We start from the raw sequence: 21,250 nt of genomic DNA, 5'->3' as shown, positions 1-21,250 counted from the left end.
CTAAGGGGATCAAAAGAGGACATCTGACATCTGTCTTTGATCCACACACACATGCACACATTCCTGCCCTGCCCTCGTCTGGGATGTCATAGAATAGCACAAACACACACAAGCTAAAAATTAAACACCTGTAATACATTACTGAGGCTCTCCCAGGGAGAAATCTCCAGTAACCACACAACTAATTTTGTTGGTAATCCATTCAAGGACATGGTATAAACCACCCTTCTTTCAATATTTTCTTATTTTTCTATGGTGTGTTAATTCCCTTGCCATAACATGTTTCATCAATAGATAGGTAAGACCGTAACGTTAGTTTTTTCAAAAGTCTACGTACTGGCTGGTTTTGTGTGTCAACTTGACACAAGCTGGAGTTATCACAGAGAGAGGAGCCTCCCTTGAGGAAATGCCTCCATGAGACCCAGCTGTAAGGCATTTTCTCAATTAGTGATAAAGGGTTAGAGGGCCAGTGATAGGTGGTGCCATCCCTGGGCTGGTGATCCTGGGTTCTAGAAGAGAGCCAGGAAGCAGCGCTCCTCCATGGCCTCTGCATCAGCGCCTGCCTCCAAGTTCCTGCCCTGTGTGAGTTCCAGTCCTGACTTCCTTTGGTGATAAATAGCAATGCGGAAGTGTAAGCTGAATAAACCCTTTCCTCCCCAACTTGCTTCTTGGTCCTGATGTTTGTGCAGGAATAGAGACCCTGACTAAGAGGTCCACTCCTAAATTCGAAACATCATCTGAAGTCTGTGAACATGGACAAACCATGATCTCTTTCAGTTCTGCCACTTGAAAGTAAGATTTTGGAAGGTTCTTGATGCGCTGAGGAAAGCTCATAGGACCCAAAGTCTCCAGGAAACCTAACGTCCTTTCTTGGTCACTGAGAGCACTGATACCCACTGGCATCTGGGCACAGACATATGGGTTTCCCAGACTGCTTAGCTGTTCCGCTCATTAATTTACCCTTTCTTCTTTCTTTCTGTTCTTCCTCCCTTCATTTTCTCTTATTTTCCTCCTTTTTTTCTTCCTTCTCCTCCTCCTCTTCTTTTTTTGTTTGTTTTTGAGACAGGTCTCACTATGTAGCTCTGGCTGGTCTTGAACTCAGAGACCTATCTGCTTCTGCCTCCCAGGTACTGGGATTAAAGAGATGCGCTACCATACCTGGCCCCCATTCATCATTTAAAAATTTTGTTATTCAGATTATTCATACGACAACCTAAAACAGGCATTTCCTCCTACACGAAAACCATGTAAAGACGTTTCTCCCTCTTCTGTCTCTAAGGTGAACTGAACTTCATACTTTTGAAATATACTCAGCCAGCTGTGGTAGAACAGTCTCATAATCTTAGCATTGGAAAAGCTAAGGCAAGATTATAAATCAGAGGCCAGTCTGGACCGCACTGCAAGTTTTAGGCCATCTGATGTACATAGAAAGATCCTGTCTCATAAAACTAGGAGAAAAAAAGAAGAGGGAAACTTGATACTAATAATATCCTCGATGTAGATATATAAAATGTAGCCCAGTGGTGGCGAGGCGGAGGCAGGGGGGCGGAGGCGAGGGGCGGGGGGGCGGAGGCGGGGGCGGAGGCGGGGCGGGGGCGGGGGGAGGAGGAGGCGGGGGGGGGGGGCAGGGGCGGGGCAGATCTTTGAGTTTAGGTCAGTCTGATCTACAGGCTATATTCCAGGACAGCCAGGGCTACACTGAGAAACCCTGTATCAAAAAACCCAAAAAGTAAACTAAACCAAACAAAAACAAAGTATGTTCTATATATAGGGATTAATTCATCCTCCTGAATTTTCATTTTGCTCAAAGAATATTGAATAATTACTATACAACCTTGATTCTAAACTTACGTCAACCTAAGTATTATGTTAGGTGTTGATATTATTACATGTGTACATTCAATACAAAAACATTTTTGAGATTACTAAATTCATAACTTGTCCAATCCCTTTACATTTCTCCTTGATGTAGAGGACTATGTTACCTGACAGCATCTCCCTACATAGGGGACAGTGGAGTAAAATCTGCTAGAATCCTGTTTAACTTTATATGAAACACTTAAGACTCATAGTTCTATGTGTTTAACCTTTTTCAAAAAAGCTTACAATGAGCTAATTAAGTTGCATCACTGGTAAGCTCATTTTCCCTACAATCTTGAAACAGGAAAGTTCATTTATTAAGCCAAGACCAGTAAACTGCATCTTGTGACGGATCCTCGACATGGAATACCAAGGGATGGGAGATACTAACCACCATGTGTTAGCCACTATTAATTACAAGTGATGTTTCAGAGAAACATGTGACAGTGGCTTCAGTCACTTCTGTTAAAAGATCAGCCAGAATTTCTAAGAAATGTTAACTCCTACAACCGACCACCATCGTTCACCATCTTCTTCACTGCCACTTATCACGCCATCCACAGTGACTCACTTATGGATCTACAGTTGTTTATCCAAAATTGCGTGCGTGTCAGAGCAGGCAGCGACGCGTGTGGGCATGGCCTTTCCAGACTCTGTATCCCTGTACAGACAGGGACTGTGTCTACTCACCTTGATAAGGCAGATGGCGGATGGGTTGTCTTTCTTGTTCTTTTTGAGAGTCAGGGCATCTTCACAGAGTCCTCTCACATAAAGCAAACAAGTTTGGAATAACTCATCAGCAGAGAACAGGTGGTTGTACAGGTATGATCTGAAAGTGTGTGAAGGTGTCCAGACTTAGCTCTCATTCCAAACAATTAGGGCAGGTGGCATCACGCCGCCGGGTCCTGGGAAGTTTGATGTATCGAGCGGTGATGTGGAAGATTAATTATATGTACCACTAACTTGGTAAAATCTTAAGATGTGTTTTTATTTGTTTTATTTTATGTGCATTTGGTGTTTTGCCTGTATGTATGTCTTCGTGAGGGTGTTGGATCCCCTGGAACTGGAGTTACAGAAAAATTGTGAGCCACCATGCGGCTGCTGGGCACTTAATCTGGGTCAAATCTAAATAATTTTCTCCAAGAAACAAGAGGAATGTTGACTGGATAAGGTACAACTTGGATAATAATTCTTGAAAACTCCTATCTGTATCCTACAGTAAGGAAGGGCTTTTTCCTTCTTCTGGATCCTCTTTTTTTATGTATCTTGATCGCAAAGGCAGGACAAACCACAGTCAACGACCTTAGAAATAGCAAGTGCAGAGTGGGAGCAGGAGGAAAGGCAGAATGGACTAGAGAAGGTTCTGTAACAACTGAACCAGTCAGAGCAAAGCTTGCTTCTGTGGAGAGTGGGCCCTTCTGCTGTCCACAGACCTCGTGTGGCGACACAAAGACACACGTCCCTAACAAGGATAGACAGATGACAAATATGTACCTGAAGAGACAGTCGCCATTAGAGGAGTGAAAGATAGAGTCACAGCACTAAGAAAATACTAATTAGAACATGCCGAGATGCTACAACACTCATCAGATGTCTGAAATAAAAACTAGCAACAACACAGATAGTATTGGGGATGCAAAGAAACTGAACTGATGATGAGAATGACAGATAGCACAGCCGCTCTGGAAATTAATTTGTCAACTATTTCAAAAACTAAACACAGGCTGGCAGAATTGCCCACGCTTATAATCCCAGTGCCCCAGGGGCTGAGGCAGGAAGGTGCCAGGTCAGCCCGGATATACAGTAAGTCCCCGTCTCAAACGAATGAATCAACAAACCATAAAACCACTCACATTCAGTGACTATATGATTCAGACTTTTAACCTTGGTGTTTACCCCAGAGAAATGGAAACATACACAAATATTTACGGGAGCTTTCTACAGCAGACAAAACTCTAGAAAATGTGCAAGTGTGCATCAATAGAGAAACACGTTGAACAAAGTCCAGCTCACCCGAATCTAAGAACACCATAGAGCTATCCATTATTGATATAGGATTCTCTCTACATAATATTTGGGGTTTTGGAAACCTCTTTACTGAAGTGTGATGAACAGGGTAAAAACTGATTAGATAGTTGGTAGATAGATAGATAGATAGATAGATAGATAGATAGATAGAGATAGATAGATAGATAGATAGATAAAGTGGATTGATTGATGGATGGGTAGACAGAGATAGATAGATAGATAGATAGATAGATAGATAGATAGATAGATAGATAGATAGATATAAGTGGATTGATGGATTGGTGGATGGATGGGTAGACAGATAGATAGATATAGAGATAGACAGATAGATAGATAGATAGATAGATAGATAGGGAGATGATATAAAAATAAATAATCTGACCCATTTGGAGCGGCGTGTACATCTGAGAACCACCATCACAATACATGTTTTGAGTCTCTGAACTTGCCTTACATTTTTATTACTATTTCTGATAAAAACACTCATTCAAAGACAAGACTATAGAACTGGAGCATGGATCAGTAGTTACCACAGAGTAAGAGAGGCACTGGGCAGCGAAGTGATGGCAGCCATTAAGACAACCATGATAGATGCTGTGGTGAAAGTAATATTCTGTATACTCATTAACATTCCGGCAGTCATGATGTTCCACAATCTTGTGAGCTGTGGAACCCGGGGGAGGGAGGAGCTGGGTAAAGGGCACAGAGGATTTCCCTGTATTGTTTCTTACAACTGCATTTCAAGTCATAATTAGGGCAAAACAAAATGTTTACCAAAGACAAGAAAAATGCTCAGATGCTTGAAATTGCACCAAAGAGGATCAACTGTTATCTATGACTCTTTCATTTCTGTTTGGTGTAAGAAAAACAAAAAACCAAACATGTAAACAAAAAAGAAGGGACCACAGAAACTCAGCAGGAACTCACAGAAGTATGGTCACAGAATGGCAGCCTGTGACATGTTAGAAGCATTTAACTGTCTTCAAGGAAGACAGATAGCTAAAACTGCAGACCTAGGGATAGATCTGAGTGGCAGAGCACTTGATTGCCTAGCATGTACAGGGCTCAACATTCTTCCTGTATAACACACACACATACACACACATACACACACACACACACACACACACACACACACACACACACACACACACACAGAGAGAGAGAGAGAGGTGCACGCGGGCAGAGAGAGACAGAGACAGACAGAGAGACAGACACAGAAAGAGAGACAGAGCAGAGCGAGTGAGAGAGAGAGGGAGAGAGATATTAAATGTATTCAGAATATCGGCATAATGTGACTTCCCAATCTTAATTAAAATTCAAGTGTCTCTAATTCATGCTATACTTGAAATTGCTTTGTTTTTGGAATTTGGATGCATTGTATATTAAGATTTACCTTGTGTGCATTGTATATTATGATTTACCTGCTGGACTCTGTCTTCTGTCTTTTAACATTTAGTTTCCAAGTAATAAAGGCTTTATTTATCCTGAAAAGAAAAAGATACTTCTTGAAGTCTTCCAAGTCATATAATTACATGGAACACATTCGTTAACAGCTAAGTAATGTTTGGAAATCCCTTAGACTATGTTTTGTCTTGCATCACCAAAAACAAATGCTAAGCCATCCAAATTTTCCCCAAACCAACAACAAAGCATAAAGCAAAAGGCAATGTAAGTTCATTACACTTCCTACAGATGCAGAGCTTGTCTGGCTGCAACATCCTAGTATATATTTTTAAAATGAAATGTGTCTTTATACATTAATTATACATATATTATGTATCTGTATATATCATACATATATTACATACTATAATAATATATATAAACACATATACTACATGTTATAAATGTGTATACAAGTCTACATACACACAATTTATACGTTGTGTAAACACGGGGAGGGGAATCCAGCTAGGGAGGGGAGGGGTCAATACAGGAGGAAGAGGGAGGAGGAGAAATAACATCACACTGCTGGACAAAGCCTCAAGGAGTCTTACTGTTTTGCGCTTATCTAAAATTCTACACAATACATTTATGTGTGCATATAATCATAAACTATGAAGTGCATCTTATACATTAATTAGCTCGTGACATGAGGGAGGGATCCAACTAGGAAGGGGTTGGATTATAGATCTATCCATATTAGATTACATATATTATCTATAGATATACAGTAGATTGATAGATGTGGCTGCTTGTATTACAAATGCTAATTATGTTGCCAAAACAGCTGTTTGCAGGAAAGGGTCTGCGACTAGCTTCTGGGACCCTGCCCCAGTTGGTTCTGATTGGTAAATAAAGATGCCAGCAGCCAATAGCTGGAAAGGACAGACAGAGGCGGGATTTTAGGATTTCAATAAGAAGGACGTGAAGAAAAGGTAAAATCATTAGTGGTTATTCACTAATGTTTGACAACACAGGATCATTTTTTTTTTTGTAACATTTATCCAGAAAAGACTAAAAGTTAAAAAAAATGACCTTAAGTGGGTAAAGTTCCTTACTTTAAAATACATTTACGGAACACCCCAGCCCTCTGTAATGCTGCACGCACGCACGCACGCACGCACGCACGCGAGCGCGCGAGCGCCATTCTGGAGGGATCAGAAGCTGTGGTGCAATTGCTCTTACTACACAAACTACCAAGGGCGAGTTTCCTTTGTGTTCCTCTCACCGGAAGTTGTAAAAGATCTTAAACTGCAGTAGTAAATAGAAGTAGTGTCGTTCTGAGAGCCACTGCACAGTGGGTATAAGTTCCACTTCCTCCTTGTTGACTCCTGTTTTAGTGATCTATAATTACAAAGCACAAAAGGTGACTTGACTTCTAGTTTCCAGATGGCTGAAAAGGTCTGTATCCACCCTGTAAAGCCTGACTGCTCAGCCACTTCATCTGTACCCGAATCTGTCTTCCTTCCACACAGCTGCTAGCCGTGGCATTTTCGCCACCTTGTTCTCTTGTGCTTCTACAGAAAGAATGGCCAAAACTTCCTCTCTAGCCAGAGATATTTTTACAAAAAACCTGACACGTTATCTGCCTCCCAATTGTCATGTTTTGTATAAATTCAGACATGGTTACAGATGTAGCTCGAAGCCAGATTGCCTATCTAGCACACATCAAGTCCCAGGTTTGTTCCGATATACTGTTGAGTTGACTTTAGTTTGCCAGTGGGAGGGCAGAAGGAAACAGGTGGCTAGTAAACAATGGCTCACACTTGGTAACTACAGTCTATGGTCACAGTGTTAAGTACACAATGGGAGGGTTTCTACATCTGGGGCAGCTTCTGACCAATACACCAGTGGAAGTATTCCTCGTGGAACTGGAAAGATCAACTCACTGGTAAAGTGCTTGGCACACAATCATGAGGACCTGAGTTCAGTCCCTAGAACCCACCTAAACAAGCTGGACGCAGTGGAACCCCTGGGGAGCTGGAGATGGGAGGATCCCTGGGGCTGGCTGGCTAGCCAGACTACTTAGTTGGTGAGCTCCAGGGCAGGGAAAAACCCTAGCTCTCCATCACAAAAAACAAGCTGGATGACTCCTGAAGAACACACAAGGTTGTCCTCTCCTCTATACACATGCACACACACACACACACACACACACACACATGCATATACACATACATACAGGCATACACACACATGCATACACACATACACTCTCTCATACATACACTCCTACATGTAAAATAAATATTTATTATTTCTATTATGCTAACAAATGCCTGTTTTCTAGTTTTCACTTTAAAGAAAACCATGTAAAATAATAAAATATTTAATAAGTAAAAACTTTCAATTGAATTCTTAAACTTTAATCTGTACCGAAGAAGAAGAAGAAGAAGAAGAAGAAGAAGAAGAAGAAGAAGAAGAAGAAGAAGAAGAAGAACATTATTATTAAGTAATTTTCTCCCAAGCTGTTTCTTAAACATTGATTTCCTAAGTGGACTGAGTTTATCTAAACCACAAGGAGAGAAATCATATTGTTTCATTTACATAAAATTAGACAAATTACATACAACTGTATGTGTACACATACATACATACATACATACATACATACATACATACATACAGAACTTTATGCCACTTGGACTGGCAATGCTCTCTCCATGAGACCTAGAGCATCTAAGAAATCCTCCAGCTTAGACATGAGAAACCACCTCCTTTCCAGCTGTTGGTCAAAAGACTCTCAGAATAAATTGGCTGTTGCCCCTGGTTGCCTCCCAAAAGTGGGAGATGTGTCCCCCTTGCTGAGGACGCAGGACTCAGACGGCTGGAGCTGGGTCTGACTTGGAACCCTGAGGACTGGCTCACAGTGCTGGAAGGTGCTATCCAAGCTGTAAAAGGAGAAAACCATTGAACAGTCTTGCTCGGCTGTGGTGCCTAGGAACCACAACCGCGACCAGCACGGCACAATATCCCTAAGGCTGAAGTAGTGGCACTCATATCTTGGTGACATCATCCAACAGCTCTCCAATACCACACAGGGCCTGTTCAAGAGGAGAGGCTACATGCCGGGTACTGGAAGCCTAGCCAACTGTCTAGGGCTAGTGAGGGCACGAATCGTACAAGAGAAGCTGCTATAGCCACTTGGTTAGGTCAGCACAGTTCCCAGCTGCATTCTAAATACTTCTCCTTATATCCATAGGCAAGCATAGCTCTCACACCACATCTAAGATGTTTCTCTGTGCAGCAGATAGAGAGGGTTACAGAAAACCACAACTGGATAAGATGCAGAGACTGACAGACTGTGGGGTATCCAGCCCCAGTGGATAAAATACATCTACAACACAATGCCTGCACCTAACCTAAGGCTCAGGGAACAGGGCGGAAGAGGGGCTGGGAAGACTATGAGAGACAGAAGACGGGAGTCTGCTGAGAGAACGTGAGTCCTGGGAAGGACAGAGAAGCTACAGGCACAACAGTGCAAAAATATGGCTGCTAAGCAGGACCTGAACAAGGACATCACCGACAGACAAATGACCATGGAAGGGGACTTCTCATCAGGCCACCTCCAGACACCTAACCACCTAGCCACCTCCAGACACCTAACAACCATGGAGTGAGGGAGAGTTGTGGAATAATAAAGAAAAAGAGGTCATGGATTTGAGAGGGAAGTAAGAGGAAACATTGGAGAGCTGGAGGGAAGGACCGTGGAAGGGGGTGGAGGGGCAGAAGGAGGAAATTATAAAATTACATTTTAATTTTAAAGAAGTTTAAAAAATGCTACATTATTAAAAAGTCTCTTAAATTGGTTACTTTTCTGTTCTGTTCCTCTCCTTTTGTTGTCAGGGTCTCCATGTGTACCCCCGGTTGGCCTCACACTCACCACCCTCCCACTTGTCTCCCCACTGTTGGGCTCAGAGGTGTGCAGCCTCACACTTGGCCGGGCCTGGTAACACTTCCAGGTGTAACTCCTAAAGCAGAACCCACGGATTTCACATTACCTTTGAGACAAATGAAGCACTAACCATCCAAAACACTTTGCAGCTTTTCGCTTTGTGGGCAGAGACCGCTTGAAGATCATACTCATTGAACATGCCTCTGGTGTTCTCCAGAGGAAGGCAGTATACGAACTCGCCGTCATCTTTCGAGCATACCTTGGAACGAGAAGAAGCTTACTCTGACACAATTGACTAATTAAATGACTAACCAGACCCAGTGAAAGCAAAGAATTAAAAATAGCAGTAGTATCAGTGGGGAAAATTAACCTCAGATCATGTCTAATTCAATTCGAGAGGGCCAATCTTATGAAAGGGTTAAAGTAGTTCGTTTCTATCCTGGACATACACAGTGATAAGACATTTAGAAATATTTATCCACATCCTTGCTACGAACTTGATGTTAGACCTTGTAGAGGCGCCCTCTCCCACTCTGCATACATCTGGCTTGTCATTTGCACTCATCCTGAGGGGGTAGGTACTCTAACGGCTGTCGGCACATTGCTAAGCAGGTAACACGCAGGAAGTGGTGAGTGCCTTTCCTCTATTGTCTGAACAATGATGTGTCTGGCAACTTTAAACTTAGAGACTGAGCCTTGATGCTTTTCAATATAATTAAGCAGGGGCAGGAGTTAACATTTCTGTAGATCACCTAACCTAAGAAAGGTCGTAGAATCATGAAGTAACAAAGTAGGAACGAGAACCCGAGTGACTTTAAATTTATCCTCGAAGCTTCTCTAACAAGTGATACAGTGTCAGTTTCATTCACTCCGTTCTATTGAGAAATTGTCAATTGCTCATTGAGAAAATGTAAAGTGTAAATTCTAAGGCTTTTTTTTTTTTAGTCCTGAAACATGCACTTTTATCAACAATTTTTTTTTAAATCATACAAAATTGAACTTAATCATCTGAGTAGTTTTGTGGAAAGCACGATTTAATAGTTGCTGATACTCTTAGAAACTGCTGGAACAAGGGCACTGAACTGTTTCCAGTTACTGTGGCATTTAACTTTGGGCTCGGTTTTATGGTCTTCACGTTGTTTTTCTGTCTTGAAGAGTATTTCCATTGTTGTAGCTGTTTGTTTTCTTATTTTGGGTCCAATTATAACCTGTACTAAGAAACCTTCAAAAATAAATTTCAATCCCGAGAGTAGGCGGCAATGGGCGATGAGATAACTAATGCCCACGTGGGCAGAGTGATGAGCCTTAATCTACTTGTCTGCCCGACTACGTCAGTTTTGTTCGGATTCTCTTTCCGAAGGTTACTAGGAACTTGGTGTACATAGAATCCACAGTCTTTTTTGCATACAGATTAAGTATCATTTACTTAGGGACCCAAAGCAGCCATGGAGAGTTAGAACTTTGCTTTGTACTTTCAGATACTATGTCCACCCTCTGCCTGATACTGTATCACCTTCTTTTTCCATTTAATCTTCACGACTCTCTAGTGAAATTCCTGTTATCTCAAGTCCAAGGTCCAAGAGACTATGAAGCTCAGAGAGGAGAGACACTTGCTCAAGACGGCACAGTGAGTGTACAGAGAAGCAAACCCACGTAAATCTGATTTATGAATGTACTTCCAGTCACCTTCTCTGGCTATGAACAACAATCAAAAGACCTTTTGTCATTAGAATAACCGTCTGGAGCAGGGATCGGCAAACCAAACCTGGACTAGGTGTCTGTTTTTATAAATAAAGTTTTATTGGCATACAGTCCTGTCTGTTTGTTGTATACTGTGTACCGATAATCTTGTGCTAGAGGAACAGGGTGAGTGCTTCCTTGCAACGGAGAGTATTTGGGTGTGTGAAGACTCAGGGTTTGGAGCAATGCTTCTTAATTACGTAGCAGTCTCCTGAGTAAACAGATCACTAGTCACACTTTCAGTTATTGGTTCAGTTGGTCTAGAGTGCAGCTGAGAACATGAGTTTCTAATAAGTTTCTTAACCAAGCCCCTTTTATTTCTGTTTTTAAATAACAAAGTGATATACACAGACGACTAGAAGTAGATTCTAATTTAAAGCACATGGTGCATTTTCCTGTGACCCCAGTGAATAAGAGGGAAAGATGAGAGGGACAGATGAAGGACGTATTGGAGACTTAAAACTGTCATGAAATAATTATGATAATCACTTATGTGAAATGAACTATATTGGGGCTCTTTTATATTTGCCAGTGTTTATCGTAACATGTGGTTAATGAGCTTGGGTGTGATATCTGCATGAGTTGCATAAAGGTTAATATCGTTTCAAATTTAATTTTGAATAGTTGAAATGGCACGGAATAGAATTGTACCTTTAGGGTGTGCTTTGGAGCCGTGATCGTAGGGCTGTACTTCAGAGAACGTGGAAATGAGGGGTTTTCCCACTCCAGCTTTTCTCTCAGCCTAATAATGTGTTTTACAGCATCAGTCTCTTTTGGTCCTGGTAGGAAAAAGGTTTTAGAGTTCAGTGTAAGTGCAAGTATAGCCATCATTTACAAATATTTCCATATATAGAAAAATTAAATAGTAATAAAAGTCAACGCAGCAATAAAAGAGGAAACAATTATTTTACTTAAGACATCACAACTTGCACACACATGTGCACATGCACCTGTTTACACACACGCACACACCCACACAAGCACATACATGCATACAGCACAAACACAGACAACAAGGAAGGTGGTAAATAACCGTATGTAAACATGAAATTCTTGCTAGTGGCAGATATCCTGGATCTTTAGGGACAATGTATACGAATATCTGCACGTACTTATCACTTATTTTGTTTGAAATGTATTCCAAAACTGAAATTTGTGGATAATAATTGTAAGATATGGGTAATGTCAAGAAAGGCAGGCAGGCAGGCAGGCAGGCAGGCAGGCAGGCAGGCAGACGGACAGACAAGGCAGCGCAAAAGGTTTAGTTACATAATCACAGATCATAAGCCATAGGAAGCATTGGATCAGGACCCAGTCAAAAGCCTTTTCTTTTTTAAGGTCTAACAGGACTGGAAACAATAGCATCGTATGAAAAGAGGAAGTATCATGGGTTGGAGACACCCTTCGCAAGGACGGCCACTTGCTCTGTGTATTCTTGCAAAAGCCATATTTCTTGATCTTGATTTCATGCTTCTATTTCCCTGCTATGCAGACTGTACCTTAAGCCTCATTTTATTACCCCCCCATTTTAAAATTAAGTTTCAAAGTATATGTTATGTATCCAGAGGGGCAAATGTGATTATTCAGTACATGTGTGTGGTGTATCAGATATGTCATTACCATGGCCAGACCACGCTCCATCAGTGGTTGTTGTGGTTTGCCTTGGAGTTCTCTCTGAATTTGTGGAATAAAGGCAAGAGTGCTAGATTTGGGCAGAGGGAGGAGTCAGGAGCGAGAGGGGGATTAGATTCAGAGAATAGGTTGAGAGAGGACAGTTGGGGACAGTTGAGCCAGTGGAACCTGAGCAGGAGGGGAAAGGATGGAACAATGGAGAGAAGAGTGAGGGAGGAGAAATGAAGATAGGTGGAAAAGGGGACAGTTTAGAGACACAATGGGGAGCTGAGAAGAGTTAGAGGAGACAGGAGATGGAGAGAGGGGAGAGTAAGTAAGAAATGAAGATAGGTGGAAAAGGGGACAGTTTAGAGACACGATGGGGAGCTGAGAAGAGTTAGAGGAGACAGGAGATGGAGAGAGGGGAGAGTAAGTAAGAAATGAAGATAGGTGGAAAAGGGGACAGTTTAGAGACACGATGGGGAGCTGAGAAGAGTTAGAGGAGACAGGAGATGGAGAGAGGGGAGAAGCTAGGAGTCGTAGGAAAAGGAGAAACTAAAGCATGGAAGAGTTGATATATTTGGGAGAGTGAGTAAAGAAAAGATGGAAAGAGGAGAGAAGTGAGGAGTCGATGTGGGAGAAGGAGAAGCTGGAGACCTGGCAAATAAAAGGTGCAAGGGATGGATGGTACTGGGCTTTGTATGTTTAAGTGGGCAATTATATCCTACCAATTGGGTCTAAGATTATTGTGTGGTGTGTTCTTTTATGTAAGAGTCTGAGTGTAAGAAAGTGTGTGGCTGGGCTGTGTTTCCGCCAAGATATCCAGCAGATATCTGGGGCACTGAGGTGTAGGACCCAAGCAGGGTAAAAGACCAAACTTTACCGTTTTACTTTTTATATTTTTACAACAACAAGTGGTCACTCCTCTGTGTTGTCTTCACCACGGCTGTGGGGGTTTACACGCTCATCAGCAGAACAGGGCCTTCCCGCCCATCCTTACCAGTTTTGTAACGTTTCCCACAGTTCTCACTGGTGTGATGTCTCTCACTGTGTTTCTTATTTAAATTTCCCTGACAATTCCCACACACGTGGAAGAGTTTCCACACACGTGTTTGCATTTTAGACCTTATCTTGTGACTTTCAGACACCCTTCCCGTTTACCGACTCGGGGTTAACTTGAGGGGTTTTGTTTCTTATGCATTCTGGAAATTGGTCCTCTGTCTGGTCAATGGTTTGAAACTTGTTTCTCCCATGCTGTGAATTGGCTCTTCTCTCCAGTGACTGCCATGCAGACATTTCTTACTAAGCAATAGAACAGGTCACCGGAGCTTTTGAGAAGCACATGAGGCATGCCAATGGCGACAGTGATCCTAATATATCATTCTGCATCCCAGGTCCTCCAGAAGTCATGCATGTCAGCTGAACAAACCCATCTCGTTGTGGAGAAGTGAAATCTGTGCTATTTTATAAAACAGCCCCAGAAATCTTCTCTGTTTCCTCAAAACCAGCAAAGGGGGTGGGGTGGGGTGGCTAGAACAAGTCTGCTCGCAAGATGGCCTCTGATGCTATGAGCTGTCCCCCCACAGGGAGAAGATGACCTATCACCTGTAACACATTCTACTGAACAGCAGAAGTCACAGGGTCCCCGGGGCACTCAAAGGAGGCTGAATACTCCACAGATGAGGGTGTTCTGCTGAGATATGGAAAACCTGAATGTCCCTGTGTGGATAAGGGGTTCTGATGACAATTGGATGACAAATCCATCTCTGGACTCTGGCATTCTAGTAAGAAACAGGAAAGTTTCCTTTATAAAGTTTATGATATTAAAATAATGATTTCAAATAAAAAGAAAGTATCAAAAATGCTAGCGAGGGAAAAAAAAAAACGTGCTTAACTATTTGGACATTTAATCTTTGCATTTAATCTTTGGGCCAGGTGTGGGAGTGAAGACCTAGAATTCCAGAGACTGAGGCAAGGGAATCTCAATTTCAAAGCCAGCCTGAGTGACACAGTGAGTCTCTGTTTAAGACAACTAGAGGCTGACAATATAGCTAGGTGGTAGAGCACTTGCCTAGCATGTGCATGGCCCTGAGATACACACATACAGGAACACATACACCATACACACACACACACATACACACACACACACACCACACATACACCACACATACACATATACCATACACACACACATACACTACACATAAACACATACACCTATATCCCCATCCCCATACCGCCATGAAACTCCACCTCTCCCCAACCCTGCCCCCCACCCCACACAGACTCCCGCCACACATACACACCCCACACATGTTTTACTAGAAGCATAAAACAAAGCTATAATTTGTCTTACATGGAGTTTTAAAATTATAGTCAGAGAATATCTTTAGTAAGAACATAATCCCTAAATACTTTGTCAATTTTAGCGATACTGTAAGTTTCAAAAATAATTGAAAATGTAGCAATTTTTTTTTTATGGCACGAAACCTGCAAAACTCAGTAAGACTTTTTCTTTTACATAAAGTCTGTCCAACGTAAGCAGCAAAACCATGGAAACCGTGGCACTGTGTGCCATCTCCTACAAGCTGAAACAGGACTGCAGCATACCTGTCCTGTCGTACAGCGTGACTTGGGGCCATTTCCTTCTTACACGGGCGGTCTTCTCCGGCTTTTCTTTTGTCTTTATATCAGGGAGAAACGGTTTTGAACCCACTACGCACTGCCGACTGAACTTTTGTTCAAGGTAATCTGCGAGGGAAAGCATTATGAACTGAGTATCTACTGTGAGCTGTGGTAACACCATAGCGACTTCACACACCAAACAATAGCGTCAGCCATCAGACCAGGTGCTAGGAGCTCGTGCTGAGTCAACGGTCCGGGCTCACAGAAATGAGTGCTAGTCCTCTGGCTGCTATCCTTCACAAGCTACATGCCTTCAGTTTTCCAACCCTTACGTTCCTACGCAGCTCGCTTTCCTGCCTTCTTTCTCTTGAGGAGAAGAGCAAAAAAGATCAAACCCAGACAGTCTGCCCAGAGAATGGCCGGAACTCTGGCACTCAGATCCCTTCAGGGGATCACCTACGGATCCTCGAGCAGAGGCAGCATCCGTTAGAGGAATGGCCTAAGTATTGATTGGCTTGTTGAAGTGACAGACAAGAATAGCAATGTTCAGAGTCTGGTCTAGGTCAGACAGGAAGGGACCACAAATTTTGAGACTGAAAACACCCGAGAAATGATGTAGAAAGCAGAGAAAAATATCATCTAAGAAACTAAAGAGGGCTGGGGAGGGCTAGGGAAACAGATCAGCTGGTGGGGCGCTTGCTGTTGAAGTGTGAGGAGCTGAGCTCGTCCTCCAGGACCCCTGAGAGAAGAGTGGTGTATGAGTTAACACTTGTAATCCTCTGAGGAAGAGGAGACAGGAGGATCCCTGGGGACTGCCCACTCGGCCACGCCTACTTAGCCAGAGCCAGGTCAGTCAAAGAGACCCTGTCTCACACATCAAGGTAGGTAGCATCTGAGGAATGACGCCGAATGTGGCCTTTTGGTCTTTTATGTATGTGTTCTCATTGCACATAGACCCCACACCATATGGGCACGTGGGAATGGGGACAAGGGCACACACACACACACACACACACACACACACACACACAATGAAGCTATCAGAAGAAAAAAATTCTGTAGAATGGTGGAGTGAAACGGATAGTTCTATTTTTCAATAATTTCTGAGGATTTAGCCAGGAGGAAGCACCCCGTGACCTTGGAAGATTCTTGCCAGTAGAGTGGAGGAGGACGGAGCAGGTGGGGAGTGGATCACAGGCAGGGAGAGGCAGAAAACCCAGCTTACTCTGCCAAGGGTAATGACCCTGTAGTGGTGACTGCTGGAAGGGCGCCCGGGCCTCCGGGTGCTGCTGTTTCGGGTTTTAAAGAAGGCACGTAGCACATCCATGTCCTGAGAGGACTGCGAGGGGGGAAGAGGCGTGGGAGAAGGGGCCTGATGGACTGCCTGGTTCTGGGGACACAGCAGGGAGGAACTCTACACTGTCCCGATCTGGAGTCAATGCTGCAGACACCTGAGATTATAAAGTGGGGACATAAAAGGGCTACACAGAGAGAACCTGGTGGTTAAAACCTGATGTAGTGGATAGGGTGGTATTTGAACGAAGACAGAGGAAGACTTAGAAAGGGAGGTGTGTGGAGGAGCAATTAGAACACCAGTAGTTATGGATGTGTGTGTGTGTGTTATGTTTGTGTGTGTGTGTCTGTGTGTGTTTGTCTGTGTGTGTGTGTGTCTGTGTGTGTGTGTCTGTGTGTGTGTTATGTCTGTGTGTTTGTCTGTGTGTGTGTGTGTGTGTGTCTGTGTGTGTGTGTGTGTGTGTTGTGTGTGTGTGTTATGTGTTTGTTTTTGTGTGTTTGTGTGTGTTTGTGTGTGTTTGTGTGTATGTGTTCATGTGTGTTGTGTGTGTGTGTTGTGTGTGTCTGTGTGTGTTTGTGTGTGTGTGTGTGTGTGTGTTTGTGTGTGTTTGTGTTGTGTGTTTATACGTTCTCTGTGTGTGTGTGTGTTATGTCTGTGTATTTGTCTGTGTGTGTCTGTGTGTGTGTTATGTCTGTGTGTTTGTCTGTGTGTGTCTGTGTGTGTGTTATGTCTGTGTGTTTGTCTGTGTGTGTCTGTGTGTTATGTCTGTGTGTTTGTCTGTGTGTTTGTCTGTGTGTGTGTGTGTGGGTGTAGTGTGTAGTGTGTGCGTGCGCGTTTGTGTGATAAGACAGCCAGAAAGCCAGTGAAGACTTAAGAAACCATGGATGCACTGTAAGCTCGTGGTAATTGCACTATAAAGGCGGTAGAGGCATTAAGCATCTTGGTACCGGTGGCATGCCTGTAATTTTATCATGATCTGTATCAGTATTAGATCATGCCCGTCTTAAAGAAGCATTGGTTGGAGGCATTTCCACCTGCTGCAGAATTGGTTGGACATCAAAGCTGCCATTTTGAAAGAAAGCACTAGAGCTAAACAACAGAAACACCATGCCTGGGTAGTAATCTTGGTCATCTGCTCCTTCTGATATCAGGGACCCGAAGGATGTCTTCGCCGTAGCCTTAGCTAGTCTGTTCGGAGATGAGCCGCAATCTTTCCAACGGTCTTTATATAGTGAATGTCTAAGGTGACAAGAGAAAAGTAATTGTAAGAAAACCAACGGCTACACTCAGGACCTCAAGCTTCACGGCTATAACTAATGCAGACTTGCTTACTGCAGGGCACGGCTAACACTATAAAAGTTAGTCTCTCCTCTTCCTCACAGTAATCCTTGCACACTGTGTTTTGCTCGCTCTCTGTAAAGCAAACACTTACATAGAAATAATAATAATAGTATGCTAAATAACCTGACGGGTTTTAGCCTAAAATAGTAAACATTTTGAAAGTTTAAAGCCTGACTTCATTTCTCAAGATGAAGGAATTAAGTTTGTCAACTCCTGCCATCACGTTAGTAACAGGCAGAAGAAGTTACCTGAAATTCTAGACTCCTATCTAGCCTTCCTTCATGAGGAGAACAGCCAACAGTCCATCCGTATTGGTTGTAAATGTTGGGAAAGACTTCATAGCCACACAGAATCAAACCCAGTGACTACAACTGATATTCCATAGACACGAACTCATAAGGCAGAAGTTTTGTAAAGCCTTAAATGTATTTCTCGAGTCAGGGGAGGGGAGGATACTGCTACATTAACCAAAAACAATATCATAAGAAAGAAAAAACAAACCACAAGCTCGCCTCTGTGGACTTCTTTCTGGAGACATCATTAGGCGTTTTTACAGCTCTTCCCTCAGAGCACTTTGTGGGTGTCATTTTGTTACAAGCATCTTTAAATGTTTCCTGTTTGTGGGAGTGTCTATCTGTAACCTTTGTTCTTGTGACTTCTGAACTTTAGACAGTAATCCTTAGTCACTTTATATGTTAACTTGACCTTTCACATTTTAAATGTTTTAATAAAAGTTCTTAGCTTTAATAGTATTGACCTATCTTGGCCTTTATGGTTTGTGTTACAAATTTTTAAGAAATCTGTCTTTATCTGAATTCTTATATGTTTTCCTAACACTTACAAAGCATTGCCTTTCGGGCTTTTAATTCATGCCTTAGTTCTTAAATCTTTAGTTTGAAAGGGTAGTTTAAGGGGCAGACCCAAATCCTACCCACCTACCCCGGCCACAGGAAACCACAACTGTCACAACACAGGTAGCTAACACCTCCACCCTTCCCTCCTGAGATGATTTTTGGGTTTTACTTTCAGAGGAGTGTCTTGAAATGGTTACTTTCTAATTGAGGGTCTTCCTAGTTAACTTGTTACTGACTTACAATGGAAACAGCATGTAAATAGCATGTCTATTAACGTTTTAAAGCTGTGTTAAAATGATTCCATGACTTTCTGCACTCATCTGTTAATTGTTCCCCATAATGTGGTAGAGAATTTGTATCCTGCAGTTGCTGGGGGCAACAGCTGACTGTTTCTGTGTCTGCTTTAAAATCAGGGTGATAATTTGGCATTATCATTAACTTTGATGCCTGATCTGTCAAGTAATGAGAGTGACTTATTAAAATGGTTGATTGTCCCCTTACTTTGTCATTTTTGCTTCAAATTGACCTATTTAAACTTGGAACTGTTCTTGCCCACAATGAGACCTGAGGCTGGGACTGGGGGGTTGATATGGAGTATTGCTATACAAGCCAGGCTGGCTCCCTGCTGCCCTAGGGCCACTTTCCTGGATTCTTACATGTTGGTGGGCCTCTCAGTCTGTTCTCTTTGCTTCCCCTTCACAGCAATACTGTCTGTTCTTCCCCTTCCGTCCCTAACCCTTGCAATCTAAAAGTCTCGCCTCGTCTCCCTGCCCAGCCATTGGCTATATGGCAATTCTTTATTAACAGTCAAAGCCAGCAGTGGTTAGGGACTCTCAGCATCTGAAAGATTAAGATGAAGCAATAGAACCATTTCCCAACATGCACCACTGTGCCGGGCTTCCAAGTGAACATTTTAACTGTAAAGTTACAGCGTCTTCATCTGCGTGGTTTTCCTTTAAGAACTTGTCTGGGCAGATTGTATTTTCCTTTGAGGATACAATAATGCCTTTGCCTTACATTTTTCCATCCTTCTCTTCCTCATCTGTTGGTTTTCCCTGACACTTCTCAGGGTGCATTTTACCGGTATCCAGTTAGACATTTTCAAAAGTTATTTTAAACTATTTTCCCTTCAGATCTCACACATCTTTGCCTTTTACTAAGAATTTAGTTATTTTTTCTTTAGTTATTAGAAACATACTTCAGGCGTATGTATGTCATTTTATTTTGTTAACTATGCACCGCCCCATTCCCTCTCATTTTCCATCTATTTTGGCTGTCCTTCTGATAGTATGTTTTTATTTTATTTGGTTATTTAGATCCCCATGGCTCTGCCTCCTGAGGGCTGAGGTTAAAGGTATGCAACGCCGTGCCCAGTTTAATGTCATGCTTTTAATTCCCAAGAGCCATTTCTTCTTCTGTAATTGCTCTGAACTGTTAATTTCTAAAGGTTGACTCTTTTCCACTTCTCTGGCTGTCTCGAGAGAGCTCCGAGGTTGTTGCTGGTCTTTGATGTTCACGGTGTCTGTTTCTCCTGTGCTTCTTGGATTTGTTTCCATTTCCCTCGTGTTATGAAGCCACACGCTGCTTATCTTTAGTGACGTAATGACTTGGGAGTGGACTGAGCAGACAACAAGATGGGATGAGGGTAAGGTCAGCACAAGATGGCTCACTCCAGAACCACGCCCTGAGAGACCAAGGTTACCAAGTCCAGATCCCTCCATAAGTCTTCACGACATTTCACAGTTAGCTTTGAGGTTAGGGTACGAGCTAATGGATTTCATTGTGCTGTTTTCATACATTTGTGTATCATACATACATACATACATACATACATCATCATACCTTGGTCTCGCTTCCCCCACTGTCCTCCCCACTCATGACCTTTAAGGTTGTTTGTTTGTTTCTTTGTTTGTTTGTTTAAGGTGGAGACTCATGTAGCCGAGACTGGACTTGAGCTCAACACACAACCTAAAAGAGTCTTGAAGTTCTGATCCTTCTGCCTCTATTTCCAGAGCATTCGAACGAATGGGCATCACGTGCCACCATGTGAAGTTAACGCAGTGCTGGACGCCGGGCCTAGGGTTTCATGCACGGTATGCAAGCACTCGATGACCTGAGCTACAACCCCACCATGGATTTATATTATTGAAATTTATATTATTGAAGCTATATATTATTATATATTATTGAAATTTTATTAGGCGGGAAAACCCCTCAATGTTATTGATTTTTTACCTTCTTCTTGAGCTGCGTTCCTTCTCGTTCACATCTGGCTTCTGAACTGGCAGGTCAACGGGTATAAAGGACTCCATCTAGTTTCCGTGTGAGACTCTGAAGTGACGGACTCTAAAACACAGAATTAGGCTGTGTTACTGATGGAAGACACATTGATAACTGTTAGTGTTTACACTCAAGGCTGTGATATAGTTGCCCACTTCCAGGAAGCGTAACATAATAGCAACATTTCTCCAATACAGCCCCGTGTCCAGACGCGCACTAAACGGTGACCGTCGGTGAAAAATCTCCAGATTCAGTGCATACATCTGAGACCAC

General features: G+C 42.6%; 1 protein-coding gene across 1 annotated transcript in view; it reads right to left on the bottom strand.

Moving 5' to 3' along the window:
• The window catches only part of Dnah14 (dynein axonemal heavy chain 14), a 221,151-nt gene extending 200,142 nt beyond the window's left edge, over positions 1 to 21,009 (bottom strand). Inside the window, exons 1-8 of the mRNA XM_032914677.1 lie at positions 20,933 to 21,009; positions 17,614 to 17,741; positions 15,194 to 15,334; positions 11,621 to 11,748; positions 9,336 to 9,488; positions 6,563 to 6,678; positions 5,313 to 5,375; positions 2,551 to 2,689 (exon numbers count right to left, since the gene is read on the bottom strand). Coding sequence (XP_032770568.1) covers positions 2,551 to 2,689; positions 5,313 to 5,375; positions 6,563 to 6,678; positions 9,336 to 9,488; positions 11,621 to 11,748; positions 15,194 to 15,334; positions 17,614 to 17,741; positions 20,933 to 21,009 — 945 coding nt within the window. The remainder of the gene's footprint in view (positions 1 to 2,550; positions 2,690 to 5,312; positions 5,376 to 6,562; positions 6,679 to 9,335; positions 9,489 to 11,620; positions 11,749 to 15,193; positions 15,335 to 17,613; positions 17,742 to 20,932) is intronic.
• Positions 21,010 to 21,250: the final 241 nt, after the last annotated feature.

Source organism: Rattus rattus, chromosome 10 (genome assembly GCF_011064425.1).
Source record: "Rattus rattus isolate New Zealand chromosome 10, Rrattus_CSIRO_v1, whole genome shotgun sequence".
Lineage (NCBI taxonomy): Eukaryota > Metazoa > Chordata > Mammalia > Rodentia > Muridae > Rattus > Rattus rattus.
This window is presented reverse-complemented; position numbering and strand designations above follow the sequence as displayed.